Genomic DNA, 21,397 nt, shown 5'->3' with positions numbered 1-21,397 from the left:
TTGGAACTCACGGCAAAAATAACAACAAAAAAATTTTCTGTCCAGATTTCTCAAATTGAAAAATCTGCTCCAAAATAAACTTCACGTGAAAATTTTTCTTTTTCAGATCTTCAATATTGGTCCAGAATTTTCTGCTATCCAGTTTTTATATTTTAATAAATCTGCTCTGTCATAATTGGTGTGGTCCAAATATTTTTGAATATTTGAAATTTTTCTTCAAGTTTCTGAACTTTTGAAATTTCCACCGTCTTATATACATTTTTGTGAATTCTAAAATGTTCATATTTATTTAAATTTATTATAGGTTGTAGTTCAATTTGAGGTTCATAAATAAATTTACTTTAATAATAAACGGTCTTTGGTGCAATAAAATATAGCAAAGGAAGCAGCGGTCTAATTTCAGCAGAGCAGCACAGAAGCAATCTTTCCGCAACACGGAACTCCACCTCATCAGGGCAACACTCCACGCTTCTATATTGCTAGTTTCTGCTAAGTAAAACGTTCGAAAGAAAAACGGAGCGAGTGATTGAATGTGCACGCCTCGTCGGTTTTATAGGAACTGATGAAGAAGATAGAGCGCGGAAGTTGGAGAGACCCTTGCACATAAATACGGTGATAAAAGAGTGAAACTGCATTCAGTTCTGCAACAAACGATGGGACTATGATGAGTCATCTCCACGCTTTTCGATCAACTTTTGTTCTCACGGAATATAGAAGATATTCAAAGTTTGAAGACCACCACCCACAAAAAATGGGAAAGTGAAAAGAGCTCACAAACAATGCAAATGTGCAGTACTAACCAAAAATCGCGAAAGTATTATTTCCAAAAGTGAGAGATGGCAGGGAAAAAATATTCTGTCCCTCGTAAAACTTACAAAAAGACAGAAGAGGAGGATTTAATTGGATTGCTATTAGAAACATATGGTAAGTGACTTTTTTCGAATTTTTCAATGAGAGTCAGTGGCAACCTCTTATGCACACTCTTCGCTCTAAATATCTAAAATCACAACATCAAAAACGCTCCAGGTAGAATGCAAGACAACAACCGCATAGTTTACTAATAACAACCTGTACCCTGTTAGAAACTGAACACAATGTACATGGTTTGTTGAAAAATAAGAATAAGAATAATCTCCAACAAGAGGAGGTGCCTATAAGGGGTATGATTAACATAACAATAGAGGGCTTTAGAAAAGATAACAATATGTTTTCAAAATGATGACAAAAGAGTCAGCTTTTTGGTTTTTTTCGTCAGAATATGATACTGAAGATTGGTTCATGATCTCGAAATTGATTCATGATCTGGCACAAGATCAATACATTAAAATTTCAATAAATCACATAATTTCCAGAAGAAATAAAGAAAATAATAATATATGTGTGGTTGTCGACAAAATCAACAGGCGAGCGGAGTGGTGTGTTGGAGGAGAGGAACGGTGTTGAAATGGTTTGGCCTCCTGCAAAAAAGTATATATGGCATGTTGAATTCACCTCACCACATGAATTTTGAGAAGACTATGGATCAAGAATTCATATTAGACCGTTAAAATTTCAAAATGTTATTCAAGCGAATTGAAAAATGGATTTCTGTGAATGACCTGTACAATATTTCCGAAAATTTGAAATATTTTGCAATAAACTGACAATTGCTAAAAAAAGTTGTCTCAGCGGCAAGTGACGAGTACAACACAAAAATTTGGAATATGCCTATTCAAGCTGTCCTCAATACCTGGTAGCAATTTGGAACGATTCCAAACTTGCGACCCCTTGAGGTTCCCTTGTTAAACCTGTAGTAGTTATTGACTACGTGTCATTAAAAGTCCGACAATGTTATGCAATCTAAACAAATTGTTATTTGAGTTTGGTGTATCTGTAAAAACTTGGTGTAATAGGAATTTATTCAAATCTAGCTGGAATCACAAGAAGTATAAAGCAAATCAAGATCGAATATCAAATCAGACATTCCAGTGCCCGATCGCTCTTAATCCACCTTCGAGAAAAACGCGGATTTTTTCCTCCACAGTATCCTAAAATTGTTATGTATAAAAACAAAAGGCTACACATTCTTACTTCGTCAGCACTTTCATTATCGAGATTGACTTCTTCCATACGCTGGATATATCTCATACCGCGGGCTCCAAGATTACGAGTTATTTCCTCTAAATCAGCGAAAAAATCAACAAGTGGTTCTTCCTCTCCGTCACTGTCACTTTGATCATTTTGAAGCTCCTCTGCACCTGGATCCACGTTGTCTTGGTTTTCAGCATCAGCTGGTACAACGACGTCTCCGGCTGCTGGAGTCACTTGATCACTATAAAACGAAAAATTGGTTTAAACAACACCACGAAAAATTGTGAAAGACTCACTCCTCATATTCGAGCTGCAACTGACGATGATGTTTTTTCTTCTTCTTTTTTTCAGTTTTGGCGTTTGGTTTGAAAACGTCAGCTGGTGGAGTTACTGGATCACTATAAAATAAAATTGTTTGAAACCGCTTTATTGGTCACAATTCTTGGTCATCATTGGTCAAGATGGTCAAATAGAATGTTGACCAACAACATTTAAAATTTAAAAAATTATCAAAAACTCACTCTCCAAATTCCATTCGAAGCTCTTCTTTTGTCTTCTTTTTAACTGCCAAGTCAAAGTTGTATCTGAAAGTTTTTAATTTTGTTTCTACAGTACCGTGCAGTAACTTATGCAATTTGGCATTTTTCAGTTGAAAATGACCAGCGGGTGTTACGGTATCTCTGATTGTCCCACCAATTAAATTATATATAAAAGGTGGAGCTTCATTTTTGTCAATTTTTGTAGTTGACAACTTTTTTGTACGGACACTCCCTAGAACCTATTGACAAAGTAATTCCTCCCTCAAATCGTCCCATTGCAGTGCAAAATATAGTGATTTTTGAGCTGTCCCTTTAAAATGACCATAACTCTCTAGGGAGTGTCCGAACAAAAAAGTTGTCAACTACAAAAATGGAGTTCTACTTTTGTTTTGTATGGTTTTTACGTATTTTACTATGTGGGACAATCAGTGATACCGGAACGCCCTCAACTAAAAACGGCCAAATTGTATATTTTACTGCATGGTACTGTATGTTGGACTTCTTATAATGAGCTGATCCACTCAAATCACAATATTTAAACATACTTAGAATAAAGAACAGCTGGAGTCCTGTTAGAATTGAGTTCATCCTTTGCACCCTTGAATACATACAAAGGAACATGACGAGTTATATAACGACCTCCCCGATTGAGCACGTAGTTCACAAGCGCTCGACTTTCCTCCACTTCAAACGGTATTCTCGTTCTTGGTTGTTGGCGACCACTCATTTTAGCTGAAATCACATTATTGTTTCTAAGGAAATTTTTTTACGTTGAAAAAAAACCATTGCAAGCAAGTGACTGAATGTGCAAGCTCGGTCGGATTTTATAGGGACTGTACCATAAAAACGGTGATAAAAGAGTGAAACTGTCTTCAGTTTTTCAACAAACAATGGGACTATGTATGTTGAGTCATATCCAAACAATGCAACTAACAAAAAATCTGAAAAGTTATTTCAAACAAATAGACCACAGTACATATTATTGATGCCCTATAGGCGGCGAAAATTTTTTTCAAAAATTTGTTTTGTTTTTTTTTGTTTTTTTTTTGGTAATTTTTGGTATGAAATTTCTAGAAGACTAATAGTTCACATAATAAGAAACATTGTTGGTTAGTACCTATAGCTCATTGTTATTATGCCACTTGACGCCCACCATCAGCCTAATCTCAGCCGGAGGCACGTCAAAACACTTGAGGAACCCTTTTTTGGTGGCATTTTTCGTCTCCGTTTTTTTCCTAGAAAATGTTGACAATAATGGGTGAGCTATCTCAGCAAACGGGGAAGCATCTAATAGATCAACACCCTCCGCAGACAGAAGCGGCCGTCGTGTGTATTTTCGACTGTTTCTTTGTTTTTTTTTGGGTATTTTCGTCGTTTTTTCATTAATTTTTCATGTTTTTTTCTTCTGATTCAACTTTTATTCGCATAAATCCAACCTGACTGATTTGTAGAACTTCTGTCGAAAATAAAACGACAGCCTCTAGTAGAACAACAACAACAAAAACCTGTTCGAAAAATAGAGCGACATGTCGCTCTAATACAGTTTTACGGTATTTTGTAGTTTGTATTTGGATTTGGATTGTAAAAGAGTACCCAAAATTTTTCAATTCCTGAACTGTTGCGCTGCATTGCCCTTCTAATTACAAGGTTGGTGAAAAAATGTACGAAACACCAAAATTAAGTTTTACCGATTGATATCACTGAAACAAACACATTTTGTTAACAATATTCATTCAAATCTAGTTGAAATGACGAATAAATGGAAAAGCAAATCTAGATCAAACATCATCAAATCAGACATTTCAGTGCCCGATCGCTCTCAATCCAGCTTCGAGAAAAACGCGGATTCTCTCCTCCACCTGATTCTGAAAAAAAAAAGTTGTGTAAAACCAAAAAAGCTACACATTGTTACCTCGTCAGCGTCTTGATTACGGAGAATGACACCTTCCATGCGGCGAATGAAGTCCTCCATACCGTGAGCTCCAATTCTACGAGTTATTTCCACTAAATCCGAGAAAAACTCAACACGTTGTCTCGGTTGCGAGTTCGCTTGTTCATTTCGAAGCTCCTCTGCACCTGGATCCACGTTGTCTTGATTTTCATCTTCAGCCTCTTCGTCACTGTCACTTTGTTCATTTTGAATCGCTCTCAATCCACCTTCGAGAAAAACGCGGATTATCTCTTCCACCTGATTCTGAAAAAAAAGTTGTGTAAAACCAAAAAAGCTACACATTGTTACCTCGTCAGCGTCTTGATTACGGAGAATGACACCTTCCATGCGGCGAATGAAGTCCTCCATACCGTGAGCTCCAATTCTACGAGTTATTTCCTCTAAATCCGAGAAAAACTGATGAACTGGTTCTCTTGCTGCCGCTGCTTCACGTTCTTCGTCATCCATGTTGTTTAGGCTTTCAAGAAATGCCTCCAATTCTCTCGCCTCCGTGTATTTATATCTAAAAATTATTATTTTTTGCAGGGACACTATATTATAAATGTATTGTAAAAGTTACAGGTTGTGAGAGTTAAAAGCTCCAAATTTTTGCTAATGAATACTGAAAAAACGAATTTAGTGCCCCTACAGGAAAATGGTCAACTACAAAAATTGTGTGCTATTTTTGCCCTGCCACACCTATTTTAAATTGAGTTTATCAGACAATCAGGTGACACCGAAATACACTCTCAAAGTTGATTATATTTAACGGAAAACGGTCAAATTGGTAACTTTTTGAGTGGTACCGTAGCTAACAAATTATGCTCACTCAACCATATACGATTTTTAAAAGTGGCAGTTGTTTTTTTTTAATCCTGTTATACATACATGTGACGAAGAGAAGTATCAGACAGTTTAGAACCGCCCTCGTCCATTATAGCCCTTAACACTTCTGCTAGTCGATGATCACCCATTTTGCTGAAATTACGTTATTGTTTTCAGAAAAAATAAATGTTCTCGTTATAAGAGTCATGTTGCTGGCAAAAAATACGTTTGGAAAAAACCAAAGCAAGTGATTGAATGTGCAAGCTTGGTCGGATTGTATAAGGAGTGTTGATGAAGATAGAGAGCGGAAGTTGGAGATACCCTTTCTTATAAAAACGGTGATGTAGACACATGTAATGTATACACATTCAAAGTGTGAATACCACCGCACATAAAAAAAGGTTTAGAGAAGAATAGGAGAGAGGGAAAATATATATTTACAGTACCGGTCAAAATGATATCAGATTTCCTTTTTCAGTTGAAAATTTGGTCAATTCGAAGGAGAAGTTACTTAGTCGGGATGTAACTTGCTAGAGAGTGCTCGTAAAAAATTTGCGAACTACAAAAACGGGGTTCTACTCTTGGCCTGTTAAATCCAAAAAAGTTATTTTGTTAGACTGTTAGTTTTACTATGACACACTCTCAAAGTTGGGCATTTTCAACTGAAAAAGGCGAAATATGATATATTTTAGCCGATACTGTATGTCCCTCGTAAAGGGGGGGGGGTAGGGGAGGAGCAGATTGGTTTTCTATCAGAAGCATGTGGTGGGTGATTTTTGTCTAATTTTGAAATGAGAGTCAGTGGTAACCTCTTATGCAGGCTCTAAGCTTCAACTAGCTCAAACTACCGCGTCAAAAGAGCACCAGGTACAGAATGCAAGACAACTAGCATGGGTCGGCTAATTCGAAGAGCTCATTGACGAAAAACACAACATGTTTATAATTATTTTTTAAAACTGCGCTCATTATTTGCAAAATGGCCAAACAATTTTTCGAGACTAGGCGAAAGACTTTGGGTGGCTTTCGATTTTTTTTTCGAGAAGTTTCAAAAATTGTCTTTAACCCGAGCAGATACATTGAAAAACTATAAGCTGTCAGAAATTTGGTGTAAATTTTGTCCTAAATCGGCTAAAATTTGGTCGTCTCAAGAAAACTCAGACCACGCCCATCTTTTTGCCCCTCTCATTCTATGGTTAAAATACTGTAGCTTTGAGAAAACTGTGCGGGCAAGTAAATATATCACCGCTCAAAAAAAAGTATATTAAGTTTTGGTTTTTTCAGTTGAAAAGTTTCTACTTTGAAAGTGTGTCATTGTGATACTGCTTTCCCCATCAAGTGAATTTATAATGGATCATACAGATCAAAAATAGAGCTTCATTTTTGTAGTTGACAACTTTTTTGTACTGACACTCCCTAACGAGTTATGTTCATTTTAAGTGGACAGAATAAAAGCTCTACTTTTGATCTGTATGATTCATTAAAAATCTACTTGATGGAACACTCAGTATTACCATAACACATTCTCAAAGTTGGACCTTTTCAACTGAAAAAACCAAAACTTAATATACTTTTACTGTATACGGTTTCCAAAAATTTGTCCGATCTTTTTTGTAAGAACTTCAATAATTTAGGCTTTACGTGAATATTTAAAACGACTTGAAAGAAAACTTAGCCTGCTAAGCTCCGCCCACTTTTCAGCAGTATTGCAGCATGGTTTGCTATTTAATAACAGCCAAACCTTCACAAATTTTGCAGGAGAATTCATTAAAAGAATTTAAAGGAAAAACATGCAAAATTAAAGAGAAAACATACAAAAAGAGAACATGGAAGACACGGTAGTCAATAAAACCAAGCGGTGTGGTGTAGAATAAAGAATAAAAGTAAGATGAAATTACAAAAATAGATACATAAAATAAAAATAAAGAATAGAGAATAATATAAGAGGGTTCTCTCACGTCACAGTTCCTCTCAACCACAACTTAAACCGAACTGACGATGTCTCCTCTCCTCCTCCCTTTTAACCAACTCTTTGGGTGGGCGGGACCGTGTCTGAGAAGGGCATGGCACGGTGATTGGGCACCGTGTTACACTAACATTGGAATTTCAGCTCGCCACATACATCAGAGAAGGCGAACAAATATTGGATCAAAAACTAGAGAGAGTGAGAAATGTAAATAGTAGAGAAGGAATGGAAAAAGAATGAATGATATCAAGGATGACTTGGCACGGTGCTTGGACATCGTGTTACAATTGTTGTACATAATTGTTTATATATAGGAATTTCAGCTCGCCACATACATCAGAGATGACAAACAAATGTATAAAATATTTTTTGTAAATCACTACCTTGGGGGTACAAGTTCTGTAAAAAGAGTTCTGACTGAAACAACGTCTTCCTCACCCATCCCCACTCTTCTTGTCAATGGCTCATCTCTCACTACAGACCCTTCTAAAGCAGAATTTCAGCCTCTCCCCATCTTCATCTTCCTCTCTCTCTCCTTCTATTCCTGCACCTCCTCTTCATTCTAATTCTGACCCTTCCCCCGCTGAATTGTTCTCTCCTTGGGCCATTGAACTTTCTCTCTCTAAACTTCCCCCTCGTTGCGGGTTGTCTCCTCACCTCATCAATTACTACACCATTCCTGGAAACATGCCACTGTTATACCTTTTTTCAAGAAAGGTATCTCTTCCAATCCCTCCAACTATCGCCCAATTTCTCTCACCGATCCATTTTCCAGAATTTTCGAACGTATTATCTGTAGATATTTATGTGTTTCCTTTAGCCATAAATTTAGTCCTTATCAATTTGGTTTCCTTCCCCGTCGCTCCTGTACTTCTTCTCTAATTTACTCTATATCGGCCTACAAATCAATCCTCAAGTCCCATAAAACCCTTGATATTATATTGTTTGATTTCCAAAAAGCTTTTGATAAGGTTGATCACCAACTCCTTATTGCTAAACTCCTGTCCTTTGGTGTTCCTTCCCTCATTATCAACTGGTTTGCTGATTTCCTCTGTAATCGTTCCTACTCTGTCATGGTTAATGGTCATATTAATCCTTCTGTTTCTCCCATCCCTTCCGGTGTACCACAAGGCACATGTAGTGGTCCCCTCCTGTTTCTCATATTTATCAATGACCTCCTCTCCTCCTTCCCTCCCGACCTTCATTTCTGTGCGTTTGCTGATGACATCAAAATATTTTCCCACAACCCCTCACTCCTCCAATCCGGCATGGGCCAACTCTAACCTTCTTCCTCTAGCCCCTTCCAAAACCACTATGCTTCGCCTTGGTTCTCATAACGTTTCCCATTTTTATCACATTGACTCCTTTCTCATACCCGATTCACCCATTGTTTATCATACCCGATTCACCCATTGTCGGTCTTCTTACCGACCCTAAACTCAAGTTCCGCTCCCTATCACCCGCACTGTTAATCTTTCCCTTCTCAGGTCCAACCAACTTTTTAAATCATTTAAATCTCTCTCTCTCCCAAATTCTACATTTCTTTGTTTAAAACATATGTCCTCCCTCTCCTGGAATACTGTTGCACTGTATATTCCCCTCCTGTCTCTAGTATCCTTTCTCACTCTCTTGAAAAACCCCTCCGTCTTTATTCTCGTAAAGTCCTTCAACGCTGTAATATTTCATATTCTTCCTACCCCCACCGGCTCGAAATCCTTAACTTAGTCTCCCTCCGTCACCGCCGTCTCAAAGCCCAACTCCTTCTTCTTTATAGCTTTATTAGCGGTGCCACTTATTTCCCCAACCTTAAATTTCATGTCAAAATCTCTCAATCACTTCGACGTCCCATGACCTTAATTTGTTGCCATCCCTCTATCCCCGATTTTTTTGCATCCTCCATTCCAATTTGGAATGCTATCACTGCTAATGTCCCCCAATTCCTTCCTCCATCTAAATTCGAAACTCTCCTTAACTCCTCTACTACCCGTTTTTAGTATTTTAGTTAATTGTCATACTCTCCCCCGGGTTTCTTCTCTTCCTCAAACTTGCTAACTCCATTAATTTTTCTCCCGGTTATTCTACCCCTATTCCAATTCTCACACATTTTCCTTCATTTTATTACTAGTCCATCTCGTGAGGGATGTATCTAGTCTCCCCCTTTTTAATGTATTCCTTTCGTTATTTTACTTCTGTCAATAAATATATATAAAACTTTTTCCAACTGTACCATCCTCATCTTACAGACAACGCCTCTTAAACAAACGACGGTTCTTTTTTGAGTCGTATTCAGTCTCCTCTACCAATGTACTTAAACAAACAAAATGTGGCACAATGTGAGGGTGAAAACTGAAAATGTTTGAAAATGGAAATCAAAGAGATCACAAGCACCTGGCCAAAAGTCTCTCATGAGGTGCCATTTTTAGTAGTAGAGAAATCAGGTTTACCATGATCTTATTTCTTCGACAGTCTGTAATATAGATGCGTCCGCTAGCAAAACGGTTGGAACATCCTATCTCGACAGTCTTTAAAGTATTGAAATTTTTTCCTATTGAAAAAATATTTTATAAGTATTGAACTATACATTGTTAACGAGCAACTTTTAGATATTTCATTTGAGAACCGAGATACACCGTTTTGAAGAGGACCGCTAGTTGCGCCTCTATTACAGCTTTCACGGTAATCTACAAACGTTGACAGTACAGATAGATCACAAAGAATTTGATTTGTGTCAAGCTGATAAACATCTTCCAAAATTATATCGCAATACCTCCACTGCGTGTGTAAGTCCTGTTGAAATTTATCTGTAGGGAGAAGATGTTTTTAGATCAAACAACGCACATTTTCTGAAATCATAAGAACACGTTTAAGTGCGGAACAAATCGGAAAACGATTCTGTAAACGGAGTTATTTTTGATGTCCGTTTGTTGGATTCTGCTACGTTTTTTGTTCTGGCTTTGAATAATATAATATACGAAAGATTGCCCAAAAATTCTCCATTCCAGATGGTGCTGCATTACCCTTTTAATTACACACATTAAGTTTCACCGATTGAAACAAACACATTTTGTTAACAATATTCATTCAAATCCGGTTGAAGTGACAAATAAATGACAAAAAAACCAATCTAGAACAGAGTGCTCCACCGGTACTTCAAAACCGATTAAAATCGGTTATTGGTAAGAAAATCGGTTGAAACATTCGTCGGTTTTTAGAAAAATAAATCGGTTTTTCTCCGGGGGAAAATCGGAAAAAAATCGATTTTCTTCGATTGTGAGAAAAAAACGTATGAAGGTCTTGAAACGTGACAAACCGCCGTAGAATTTGAACTTTCAGAAAAAACCGATGAAAATCGGAAAAGAATCGGTAAAATCGAAGAATAATCGGTTTTTTAAAGGAACATTAAATTTTGTAAAAGAATCGTGAAAAAAAGGAAAAGAATGAAATATGAAGATATTATAGTATAGCTGAAAAAGGCGCAAAATCTGAGATCTCTATTACAACCAGACTTCATGAAAAAATGAGATCATAAAATGAGATCAATAGACAATAAACTATAACAAAAAAACGTTTGGAGCTGGGAGATCGTAGTAAGGAAAAAGATAAAGAATATGAGGCATATCATTATCAGGATGATTTAGTATACGGTATCATGGTTGTGTGTAGATCACAATTTTTCAACAGTGAAACGATAGATTGTAGTACTGAAGAGAAAGGAGCAAACGAGAGTGAGTTATCAGTTATCAGAATATAATTTTGTACGGTATCATGGTAGAAATATAGGAATCTTATAGTATATGTGGGTTACGGTATCATGGTGGAACTTTATGAGTTGGCGTAGCTGTTGGGATCTGAAAATCAGGATTTAAAAGCTGAAATGTACCAAAAACCTTACCGCCTTAATGGACGGCTCAATCATCCTCATCTTCTTCACTCGAGTCGATTTTCAACGGGACCATCACGTGATGGAGCTGCCGCAGCTTCCTCACGTTCTCGTTTCCATTCACGTTCCAAATTGTCAATGCGATCTTTCAAACGGGTATTGGGATCTGGTATTGGTACCTCTCCATATGTCTTTTTGTATTCAAATCGCAATTTACCAAGGCGCATTCGCAGCCGGAAGTTCTCGAAGCGTTCTCTACGACATTTTGTCATCAAGTGCTTATCGGTGTTATTCAAGAGATTATTCCTTTTGTCATTGATCTTGTGTCGTGGCCGTGGAGCAACATTTGAGCTCGAGGAGCCCTCCCCATTTTGCTGCTGTTGTCGTGGCCGCTTCCTGGTTTCTCTCATAGCCAACCTGGTAGAACGGCGCATCTCTGGAACATTACGTTGGACGGTTTCTGAAAACATTTTAGATTTAAGTACGATTGATAAAAATTGATAAGTGTTACCCAACAACCCGACCACATGGCGGGGGACTACGGCTCTGGAGTTGAGCTCGGCTACAGTAGGCATGTTACGGTGGTTCATCTGGAACATTGGGAGTTTTAAGCTAATTCCATAAGTTTTAGTTACAGAAACTAGCAAGGTTTTGGGATTTATAGTCCTATTTTCAAAAAAATGTAAAATTTTCTAGTGCAACCGCTATAAGGTGAATTTTTGTAGTTGACCACTTTTTTGTCAAATCTCATCACCTTAGAACTTATCAATCAAAAATTTAAAGGATAATCAAGACTAACATGGGCGCTATAACGCACAGATTTTTACAGGTAGTACTTAAGACTAGTGGTATTGACCTAAAAGCTAAAATATATGTACTCACCTTGCAATTTCCTTGTCCTAATCCTCTTGTCCTAGCGTGATTGAGTTGTCTAGCAGCTTCACAATGTCCGGTGCTTATTGATTACCTAAAAATAGTTTATTTCGGAAAATATGTAATTAGTATGCGGTAAGCAGAAGAGAAATAGTACGGGAGATGGAGGGACAGAGAGAAATGTGAGAAAAGTGGTGAATAGGAGAGCAGGAATTAAAAAATACCGACAAAATCAAGAATAATAGAGAGCTGGGGAAGTAAGGATAGAAAAGGAAAAAGATTTTTAAACATGTGGTGGGTATCATTAGCAGGTCATAGTAGGAAGAAACAAGTAGGAAGAAAAAACCGCCTTGAATAATGAAATAGTCGAAATTAGTAGTAGAGCTGTCTGAAAATTTGAAAAATGCTGCTTTTTCACTACTCCCTATTCATAGTCGATGTTGATGGCCGAGGCGCTGTGGCATCACGAAGCATTTGTCTTCTGAGTCTACGTACTTTTCTTGCAGACATCGAAGGCGCTAAGGCGACTTCGAATTCAACAAGAGTTTGTACATTTCTGCGTGTCCGTTCTGCTCTCTGAGCCATGGCCATCTCATCGTTTCGGCGAATTTCACGTTCCGCAGACGCTCTCAATCTTCTCTCCAGATCTGCGAAATGGACATCCATGTGTGAATAATCAGTTGGGAGCGGTATTTCGGATCTCGGCTTGCCATACCGATGCATCAAATCTACCACATGATATTCCAATTCGACTTCTCTCAATCGGTTGAAATTCGTTACGTCAAGATCGTGTTTGGCCTGATTAGCTTCCCGAAGTTCTCGTTCCCATTCACGTTCCAAGTTGTCAATGTGATCATCCACCTTGACATTAAGAGCGGGTATTGGCATCTGGTCATAGTCCTTTTTGTATTCAAAGAGCAATTCACTTAGGCGCTTTACCGCGCCGAAATTAGAACTGAGTTCCATCTTGAAGTGTTCTATACGACCTTTTGCCATCAAGTACTCATCGGGGATCTCAATTTTTATGAAAACATCGTTATTCAAGAGATTATTCCTCTCGTCATCGATCTCATGTTGTGGCCGAGGAGCAACATTTGAGCTCGAGGAGCCCTCCCCATTCTCCTGCTGTTGTCGTGGTCGCTTTCTCGATTCTCTCAAAGTCAGCGTGGTATAAGGGCGCTCCTCAGGAACATTATGTTGGATGGTTTCTGGAAGCAATTAAAATCCAATTAAGCACAATTATAGATAAATATTACCCAACAACCCGACCACATGGTTAACTGTCAATGGACTGGTTCCACGGTGCTGGCGATGAGTGTCAAAATTTATTGGGGAGGTGCCACGATCAACTACGGATTGCACAAGATTCGTGTGGTCTTGGGATTGAAGAATGTGACGGACGTCGGTAATCAAGCGTTGACGGAGGATAACGGCGCTGGAGTTGAGCTCGGCTACAGTAGGCATGTGGTTCATCTGGAATATTAGGAGTTTTTCAGTTGTTTTCATCAGTTTCAGCTATAAGTACTCACCTCCAGTGTGTGCTTTCGAAATTTTCATTTCGAAAAATTCAGATTTCGAAAGATCTTTCGAAAGATTTTTCGAAAGATCTTTCGAAAATCTTTCGAAAAAATTTCGAAAGACTTCGAATCTTTCGAAAATCTTTCGAAAAAATTTCGAAAGATTTCGAATCTTTCGAAAAAATTTCGAAAAAATTTCGAAAGATTTCGAATCTTTCGAAAATCTTTCGAAAGATCTTTCGAAAGATCTTTCGAAAGATTTTCCGAAAGAAACCGAAAGTTGTTTCAAAAACAATTTTCGCTAAAGAGAGCGCGGAGTGGGATTTCGGAGCATCGTTGTTGTTTTCAAATTCAATTTTTTTTCTTTTTTTTGTTGGTACTTTCAATTAACCAGTCTTTTGGAGATTAAATATATGTTCAGGGGAAATTTTGAAAATTTATTGCTATAAAACACCAAAACTTCACTAAATTTGGTAGAAGACGGCTGATTTAGTAATTTTTGTATACTGTATGAAAACTTTTTTGCTATGCGCCTTTAAAGCTACAGTAATTAATTTCGAAAGATCTTTCGAAAGATCTTTCGAAAATCTTTCGAAAAATCTTTCGAAAGATCTTTCGAAAATCTTTCGAAGAATCTTTCGAAAGATCTTTCGAAAAAATTTCGAAAAAATTTCGAAAAATTTCTTTCGAAAAAATTTCGAAATTTTTTCGAAAGATCTTTCGAAAGATTTTTCGAAAATCTTTCGAAATAATTTCGAAATAATTCTTTCGAAATAATTTCGAAAAAATTTCGAAAGATTTTTCGAAAGATTTTTCGAAAATTCTTTCGAAATTGCTTCGAAAGCACACACTGCTCACCTCGGAACCTTCTTGTTCTAGCACAAACCGTACGCGGGGCATCGCATATACCTGCTTCACAGTGTCCGGTGCTTATTAACTACCTGAAAATAGATATGAACTTTCAGTGAGCAGTGAATAGGATTAAAAAGTATAAGATTGAATATAAAAGAAGACATTTCCTCACAATAGTATTGCTCAGAGGGATTATTTTTGTCCATTTTTCGAATTTCCGTCGTCATCAAAAGGATTAGACTTGTTACGCACTTCACTCATGTGAAAAATCTCCTAGCAACACATTGACAATGAGAAAAAGAGTGTAGTGAGAAAGAGAAAAGTCACACATCACTGATTTTGGAGCCTGCAAATTTAAAATGTTGAAAAGATCAAACATTTTAGGCCAAAAAACGCAAAAACTGGAGAATTTTGGGCCTAAAACGTAAAAAATGGAAAATTTTGGGCCTAAAAATAATGCTTCAAGTTTTGTACTTAAAAATGAAAATTTTCGAGCCTAAGAATTCAAATTTTTGAAAAAACAAACATTTTATGCCAAAAAAACAAAAAAAACCGGAAAATTTTGGGCCTAAAAAACTTTGGAGCCTGAGAATAGAAGATTTTGGGCCTAAAAACTTGCAATTTTCTTATTTCTCTTAAAATAAGCTCTTCAAAAAACAAATTATAGCTTTGATTTGCCAATTAGCGCACAAAGACAAGCAAAATAAAAAACATTAGAAAAAATGGAAAAAGAAGAGAAGAGGTGAATGTGTGTCGCGCATGTCAGCTGCCCTCTTCGGACACGAATGAGAGGAAAATTGAGAGACACAGAGAATTCGAGAGACGCAGAGAAGACTGAGAAGCAGAAGAAAGAGAAAGAGATTATAGAGATGGAGCCAGTGGTCACTGATGACCGGCACGTGTGTTGGCTGGCACATAGAGACGAGAGAAGGAAGAAGAGAAATGAGAGAATCAGATTATTGTTGCATAATTAGCGGTTGAGTTACCTAATTAATAGCGGGAATGGATGAAAATTTGCTTATTAGGTAAAGAGCAGATAGCGTCTGCCTTCATATGGTGGAGACAGGTGGTCTAATTAGTAATAATTAGGTTAGAGCATCGACGTAGCTTTTTTTTTAAAGAAGAGTAATTTGAGAACCTAGGATTAGAAAAGCGGTAAAAAAGAGAGAACAGAAGGGATACATGAAGAATAAAGCGATTAATGACATATAATCAGGCTTTCAGTGTGAAAATCCATATTATGATTCCAAATATGGTATCTGCATTGAAATAAAGATGTTCTGCTTCAAAATCAACCTAAATCGTCATTTTTTGGCCATTTTGTGAGTGAAATATGAGCAAAAGTGGGAAAAAACAAAATTTCAAACTTTTGAACCAGACTTTGAAATTTTGAGAGACAGAATACGTCAATGGCACACTTGAAATGTGATGCCTGGCGCACCTTTGACGCATTTCTTCAGTGATCCTTATATTAAAACCTATTTCAGCTTAAACAGGCCTAAATTTGCCTAAAAATAAAGTTTCCGGATGGTTTGAGGCCACTGAAGACATGACACGTCATCAGACGCGTGAAGCAGAAAAAGTGATCAAAAAGACTACCAATAGAACCCAAAGGTTTCCGCTTAAAGCGTCATGTCTTGGTTCTCGAGAGATATTGAAAAAAAACATCCAGCTGACAAAATACATGGTTAAATCTCCGGAACACTTAAATCCATCAAAAACTTCAGTTATCTATTTCTATCGCTTAGGACAGAAACAGACTTGCGGATCTGAAAAGAAAAGAAACTTACAACACAAGGACGGTTTATTCTCGTGCTTATCAAAAGCAAAACTAAACTTTATCACAGAGTTCGATCTTATATAGGCTTGCGTTTCATGATGTGGAGTAGATTTTACGGTTGCCACGCGCATATTCATTTCCTTTGCCTTCTGTGATTCCATGTGTTTCCGTGGACATGGGGTTGAGGCGGGGCCACTCTTCATTGAAGCCATAAATATGTAATTTGTTTATTTTTTCCAATTTAATACCGGTATCATTGCTTTATGATCGACTACAAATCATAGTCTATTTTCAGATAAATTTTTTTAAATTACAGTACCGGTCAAAAAGGCATCAAGTTTGGCTGTTTTAAGTGGAAAATGACCAACTTTGAGAGTGTGCCATAGTAATTCTGATTGTCACATTAAGAACATTTTTAATGGATCATACAAATCAAAGGTAGAAATTCATTTCTGTAGTTGGCAAATTTTCCTACGGACACTCCCTAGCAAGTTACATATCGACAAAGTCATTTTTTCCTCAAATCGACCAATTTCAGTGCAAATTAGTGCGATTTTTGAGCTGTCGTCTTAAAATGACCATAACTCTCTAGAGTACAAAAAAGTTGTCAACTACAAAAATAAAGCTCTACTTTTGATCTATTTGATACATTAAAAATCTACTTGATGGGACAATCAGTATTGCCATGACACACTCTCAAACTTGGTCGTTTTTCACTGAAAACAGCCAAAGTTGTTTTCTTTTTGACCGGTACTGTAGGTCAATTGAACTGAGTCAATGAGAAGGAGCTAATGAACTTTCACGTTTTTTTTCAAAATTTAAAATGTATGACCCTAGAATCATCCGGAAATGTTTTTCTGAATAATTTTTAAGCGTGACCCTACACCCCACTAACCTTTCTTTGAAACTAAAAATCAGAAAATCCACGTGTCCCTCCAACTCACCCCTCTCTGAAAATTTTTCCCCCAATTATTCCTTCGCCCACCATAAACGCTACAAAATGCTTCGCCAAATCTACCACGAGTTCCGACGTTCGTCTCAACTACAATGGACACTGTTTTCAGTGGTTGTGAATATGTCATTAACCCTTTCGATATGGATTGGTATCTATCAGATGCAGGTGAACTCCGAGTTGAGTAAACTCTACTTTTTGGACGACTCGTTTGAGAGGACAACGGGGAATACGACGTTGGATGGATTGGTGAGTCAAAAGACTTGTAAATTGCTGCGTAGCGACTCAGACACAAAAATACTGATCATAGAATCAGAATCAGCGTAAAATTTTCTATCTATTGACATTTGGCTGCACTCTTAAAGCCGACCCGCATTCCGGACCGTTCCTTAGTAAGGAAGCAGTTTTCACTGAGCAGCGACTCAAATTACAGGACGTGCCCTATACCATTAGAAAACTGAAAAAACGCTGATTCCGAATATATATTCAATTTTTTCCGTCGAGGTCTGGTTTTCCAGAAAAATGAAGTCAAAGTTCGGAAAAATGAAAATTTATTAATTTTAACAATAAATGATTTGAATCAAGCTTTCCAATGGTACTGGTCACGATTCTTCACTCCAATGTGACTTGAGCCGCTACGCAGTGAAAACTGATACGTAAGTTTACAGAAATACAGTATACCCTATCTTGGCGGCGCTCCCATTAGTGAGGAATTGACTTTTTGAGTGCAGCCAAAAGCTATTTGATAGCAAATTTTAAGCTGATTCCGAATCTGTAATCAGTTTTTGCAGGGGAAGTCTGTGGAAAAAATTATTCACGTTTTTATGAGCATTTTGTGAAAACGTAAGCTCATGGGCGTTATTTCAGTGTAAAATGTGGAAAAAGAAGTTAAAACTCACGATTTTGACAAAGTTTCGTGGAAAAACAGGTTTTGGGAAAAAAAATTTTCCCAAAAACCGATTTTTTCAATTAAAACTTTTTCTTGTTACACATAACACCGAAAATACTCGTAAAACTATGTAAAACGATCATTTTTACACTTTTGCACCGATTGCTCACAAAAACGTCATAGACAGACTTCCGGTGCAAAATCTGGTTAGAGATTTGAAATCAGCGTGAAATTTGCAATAAGATTGTATTCTCAAAGCCAAACTCAGACCATTTCCTAGTGAGTCGCTACTCAGTGAAAATTGATACGCAGCTTGCGTGGTCGCGCCGGATAGCCCAGCTAGCTACCAGGGTTCAATCCCCACCCAAAAGTTTTCAATTTTCCAGATCAACGGCTTCGCCACCATCCTCGTCCTCGGCTGCGTCTCGTTCGTGATGCTCGCTTTTGTGCTCTACGACTTCCGACGAGTCGTCAAAGCGTGGCTCACGCTCTCCTGTATGCTCATCCTATTCGGTGTCTCCGGACAGACCCTTCACGATTTATTCACACAAATTCTGGATCAAAACGACGAGAATCAATATATTCTGACGGTGGCGTTGACAGTGATACCGACGACGATTTATGGAGTTTTGGGGATTTATGTGAGTTTGAAAGTGCAGTGGAGCGCATTTACATTATAAAACAATTTTCAGGCGTTTTTCGCCAACGGATCGCTTGCTCTCCATCAATTTTTTGTGATCTCCAATTGCTCCTTGATTGCTGTTTTTTATTTGCGTGCTTTTCCAAGGTACACCACGTGGTTTGTGCTATGGATGGTTCTTTTTTGGGGTGAGTTAACATCTTTGGGTCAGAAATTTTGAAAATAGTCTGAAAAATTGAATTTTTTGAAAGTACTGGTTGTGTAGATCAAAAATATATCTTCATTTTTGTTGTTGAATATTTTTCCAATAGCTATTCACGCTTTTGAGATGTAGTGGATTCAACAAGTAGGCCAACTTTGACCCTTTCTCATAGACTTGGTTTTAGTCCAAAATTTTCAAATTTACATTTTTCTAGTACATCAAATTGTGATCTCCAATTTTGTAGTTGACAACTTTTTGATAGCTATTCACGCTTTTCAGATATGCGCTTTTAAAGATTGGTGCCTGAGAGGAGAGACGCAGACAGTCAGACGCTCTCGTTTCTCTGCGTCTCTCCCAGGTGCCTAACTTTAAAGGAGGATATCTAAAAATCGTTAAGAGCTATCAAAAAGTTGTCAACTACAAAAATGGAGATCAAAATTTGATATATTAGAAAAATGTAAATTTGGTACAATATAAAAGAAAATGAGACCTGGAGGACATGTCAATGTTAGTCAATATTCAAACGTGTATCTCAAAAGTGGGCGGAGCCATCAAAAACTTGTTAACTACAAAAGTGCAGATCAGTATTTTTTCTACCGGAAAGATAAATTTTTTCTTAAAATTAACAAATATTGAGCCTGTGACAGAATCTTAAAAATTCCAGACCTCTTCGCCGTTCTCGCCCCAATGGGACCGCTCAAAAAAGTGCAGGAAAAGGCGTCGGACTACAGTAATAATGTGAGATACCGTATTAATTAAATTTCTATAATTAAATATTTTCAGATCCTGAAGTTCCTTATGTTCGCCGCTGAGGATAAGCGAGAGATGGCAGGGATTGATGCGGCGGAAGACAGTTCTGAGAATCTGAACGATGAGAGAAAGTTGAGGAAGGATGTGAAGCAGTTGATTGAGTTGTACTCGAAAAAAGAGGCTCAAGATGACGAGTTTCTTCGGAAAATTCGGCAACGGCGGACAGCAATCAATCCGGATTCGGCGCTTACTGAGACAAGTCCAGGTAGGTCACAGAAATTGTGTGGAGATGGGTTAGGCTATTGGGCTTAGGCTCTAAAGCTTACTTCCTGTGAGTTCAAGCCTAAAACCATAAGCCTAAGTGATGGAACCTAAGAGCTTAATCCTAAGAACTTAAGCCTAGGACCTTAAGCCTAAGACTTTAAGCCTAAGACCTTAAGCCTATAAGCCTGTTAGGCTTAAACTTTTTGGCTTAAGGTTTTAAGCTCATGATCTTAGGCTCCAGTTCTTACGCTTAAGGTTTTAGGCTTAAGATCTTAGGTTAAAGGTCGCTCTATGAATAAAATTCTCATTTCAGTGCACACTGAGCCATCCGACGTCCAAATCCAACTAAAATCCAAAAATAGTGATGAGGAGCACAGCGACGACGATGAGAGTGACACCACAGAGTCAAGCACTACCACGTCATCCTCTGACGTCACCACTTCAGAAGTCAGCACCGCCGAGGAGGTTGCTCCAGAAGAGTGGAATGAGTTGATGGAGCAGCAGGAGAAGCACGCGGAGTTTGACCAGAGATACGTCCCAATGACAGCCGCCGATGCGTTGAATGACGGTGGTTGGTTCTAAAACGTCTCAGTTTCAAAACGACCACATTTTTTCCAGAAACCGTCCGTCTAGGCTTTGGAGATTTTGTGTTTTATAGTCTACTCATTGGTCAGTCGGCAACTGGTGGCAGTGTCCTAGCGGTTGCCTGTTCCGCTTTAGGGATTCTATTTGGACTTGTGGCCACCCTTACCGTTTTTTCTAGTGGAGAATCCACGACACCGGCCCTCCCGTTACCTGTTATCTGTGGAACATTCTGCTACTTTATCTCGAAATTTGTAGTGGATCAAGTTTATGGATAGCTGGGGAGACAGAGAACAACTTGATGACTTATCCGATGCGATCATTTCAATTTTTTTATAATAAACTTGTGTTCTATGGTATTTTTTGTTATGATATAAGATGATGAGGAAAATAACCAAGATGTCATGATCAAAAAACTAGATTTTTAAGACGGAAAGAAGAGTCCATATATGAATGAAACTGAAAAACAGGTTTTTACAGTTTTTTTTGGGATTTTGTAACCGAGTCACTTCTGAACCGAAATTATTAATTTTACGTATTTCTTGTAGATCAAATCCAGGGCAACATTTTTGTAGTTGACAACTTTTTGATAGCACTTCACGTTTTTGAGATATGCGCCTTTAAAGATTTGGGGGCGAGAGATCATGAAAAAAGAGGAGGGAGTCTAGCTTCTCTGCGTCTCCCTCCCTCTCTCTCTTTTTGCGCACTCCGTAAGTAGCATATCTTTAAAGGTGCATATCTCAAAAGCTTGCGAAGTTATCAAAACGTTGTCAACTACAAAAATGTAAATCAGGAATTGATCTACCAGAAAAATGTAAATTTTAAATAATTGGAACAAAGTTGATGATATCTGCGAAACGTGTCAAACTTGAGTGTTTTGTTTAATGAA

The 21,397-nt window shown here is 37.7% G+C and overlaps 5 protein-coding genes across 5 annotated transcripts; 1 reads left to right on the top strand and 4 right to left on the bottom strand.

The window, feature by feature from the left end:
- Nucleotides 1-1,955: 1,955 nt before the first annotated feature.
- Nucleotides 1,956-3,336, bottom strand: GCK72_000114 (uncharacterized protein; the record flags this gene model as incomplete). Its single annotated transcript, XM_003096785.2, has 5 exons — nucleotides 1,956-2,027; nucleotides 2,071-2,311; nucleotides 2,367-2,468; nucleotides 2,592-2,654; nucleotides 3,155-3,336. The coding sequence occupies 5 exons, from the start codon at nucleotides 3,334-3,336 to the stop codon at nucleotides 1,956-1,958; spliced, it is 660 nt and encodes a 219-aa protein (XP_003096833.2).
- Nucleotides 3,337-4,411: 1,075 nt separating this feature from the next.
- On the bottom strand, nucleotides 4,412-5,513 carry GCK72_000113 (uncharacterized protein; the record flags this gene model as incomplete). Its single annotated transcript, XM_053722274.1, has 4 exons — nucleotides 4,412-4,474; nucleotides 4,522-4,803; nucleotides 4,849-5,062; nucleotides 5,428-5,513. 4 exons carry the CDS (start codon nucleotides 5,511-5,513, stop codon nucleotides 4,412-4,414), a joined length of 645 nt encoding a protein of 214 aa, XP_053590919.1.
- A 5,741-nt stretch (nucleotides 5,514-11,254) lies between these two features.
- Nucleotides 11,255-11,797, bottom strand: GCK72_000112 (uncharacterized protein; the record flags this gene model as incomplete). Its single annotated transcript, XM_003096778.2, has 2 exons — nucleotides 11,255-11,667; nucleotides 11,719-11,797. 2 exons carry the CDS (start codon nucleotides 11,795-11,797, stop codon nucleotides 11,255-11,257), a joined length of 492 nt encoding a protein of 163 aa, XP_003096826.2.
- Nucleotides 11,798-12,497: 700 nt separating this feature from the next.
- On the bottom strand, nucleotides 12,498-14,497 carry GCK72_000111 (uncharacterized protein; the record flags this gene model as incomplete). The annotated part of the gene is made up of 3 exons (XM_053722273.1): nucleotides 12,498-13,288; nucleotides 13,337-13,553; nucleotides 14,456-14,497. 3 exons carry the CDS (start codon nucleotides 14,495-14,497, stop codon nucleotides 12,498-12,500), a joined length of 1,050 nt encoding a protein of 349 aa, XP_053590918.1.
- A 2,732-nt stretch (nucleotides 14,498-17,229) lies between these two features.
- On the top strand, nucleotides 17,230-20,786 carry GCK72_000110 (uncharacterized protein; the record flags this gene model as incomplete). Its single annotated transcript, XM_053722272.1, has 7 exons — nucleotides 17,230-17,430; nucleotides 18,457-18,711; nucleotides 18,763-18,898; nucleotides 19,577-19,650; nucleotides 19,696-19,927; nucleotides 20,240-20,497; nucleotides 20,545-20,786. The coding sequence occupies 7 exons, from the start codon at nucleotides 17,230-17,232 to the stop codon at nucleotides 20,784-20,786; spliced, it is 1,398 nt and encodes a 465-aa protein (XP_053590917.1).
- Nucleotides 20,787-21,397: the final 611 nt, after the last annotated feature.

Source organism: Caenorhabditis remanei, chromosome I (genome assembly GCF_010183535.1).
Source record: "Caenorhabditis remanei strain PX506 chromosome I, whole genome shotgun sequence".
NCBI lineage: Eukaryota > Metazoa > Nematoda > Chromadorea > Rhabditida > Rhabditidae > Caenorhabditis > Caenorhabditis remanei.
Note: the sequence above shows the minus strand (reverse complement) of the source record. Positions and strands in the feature narration are given on the sequence as shown.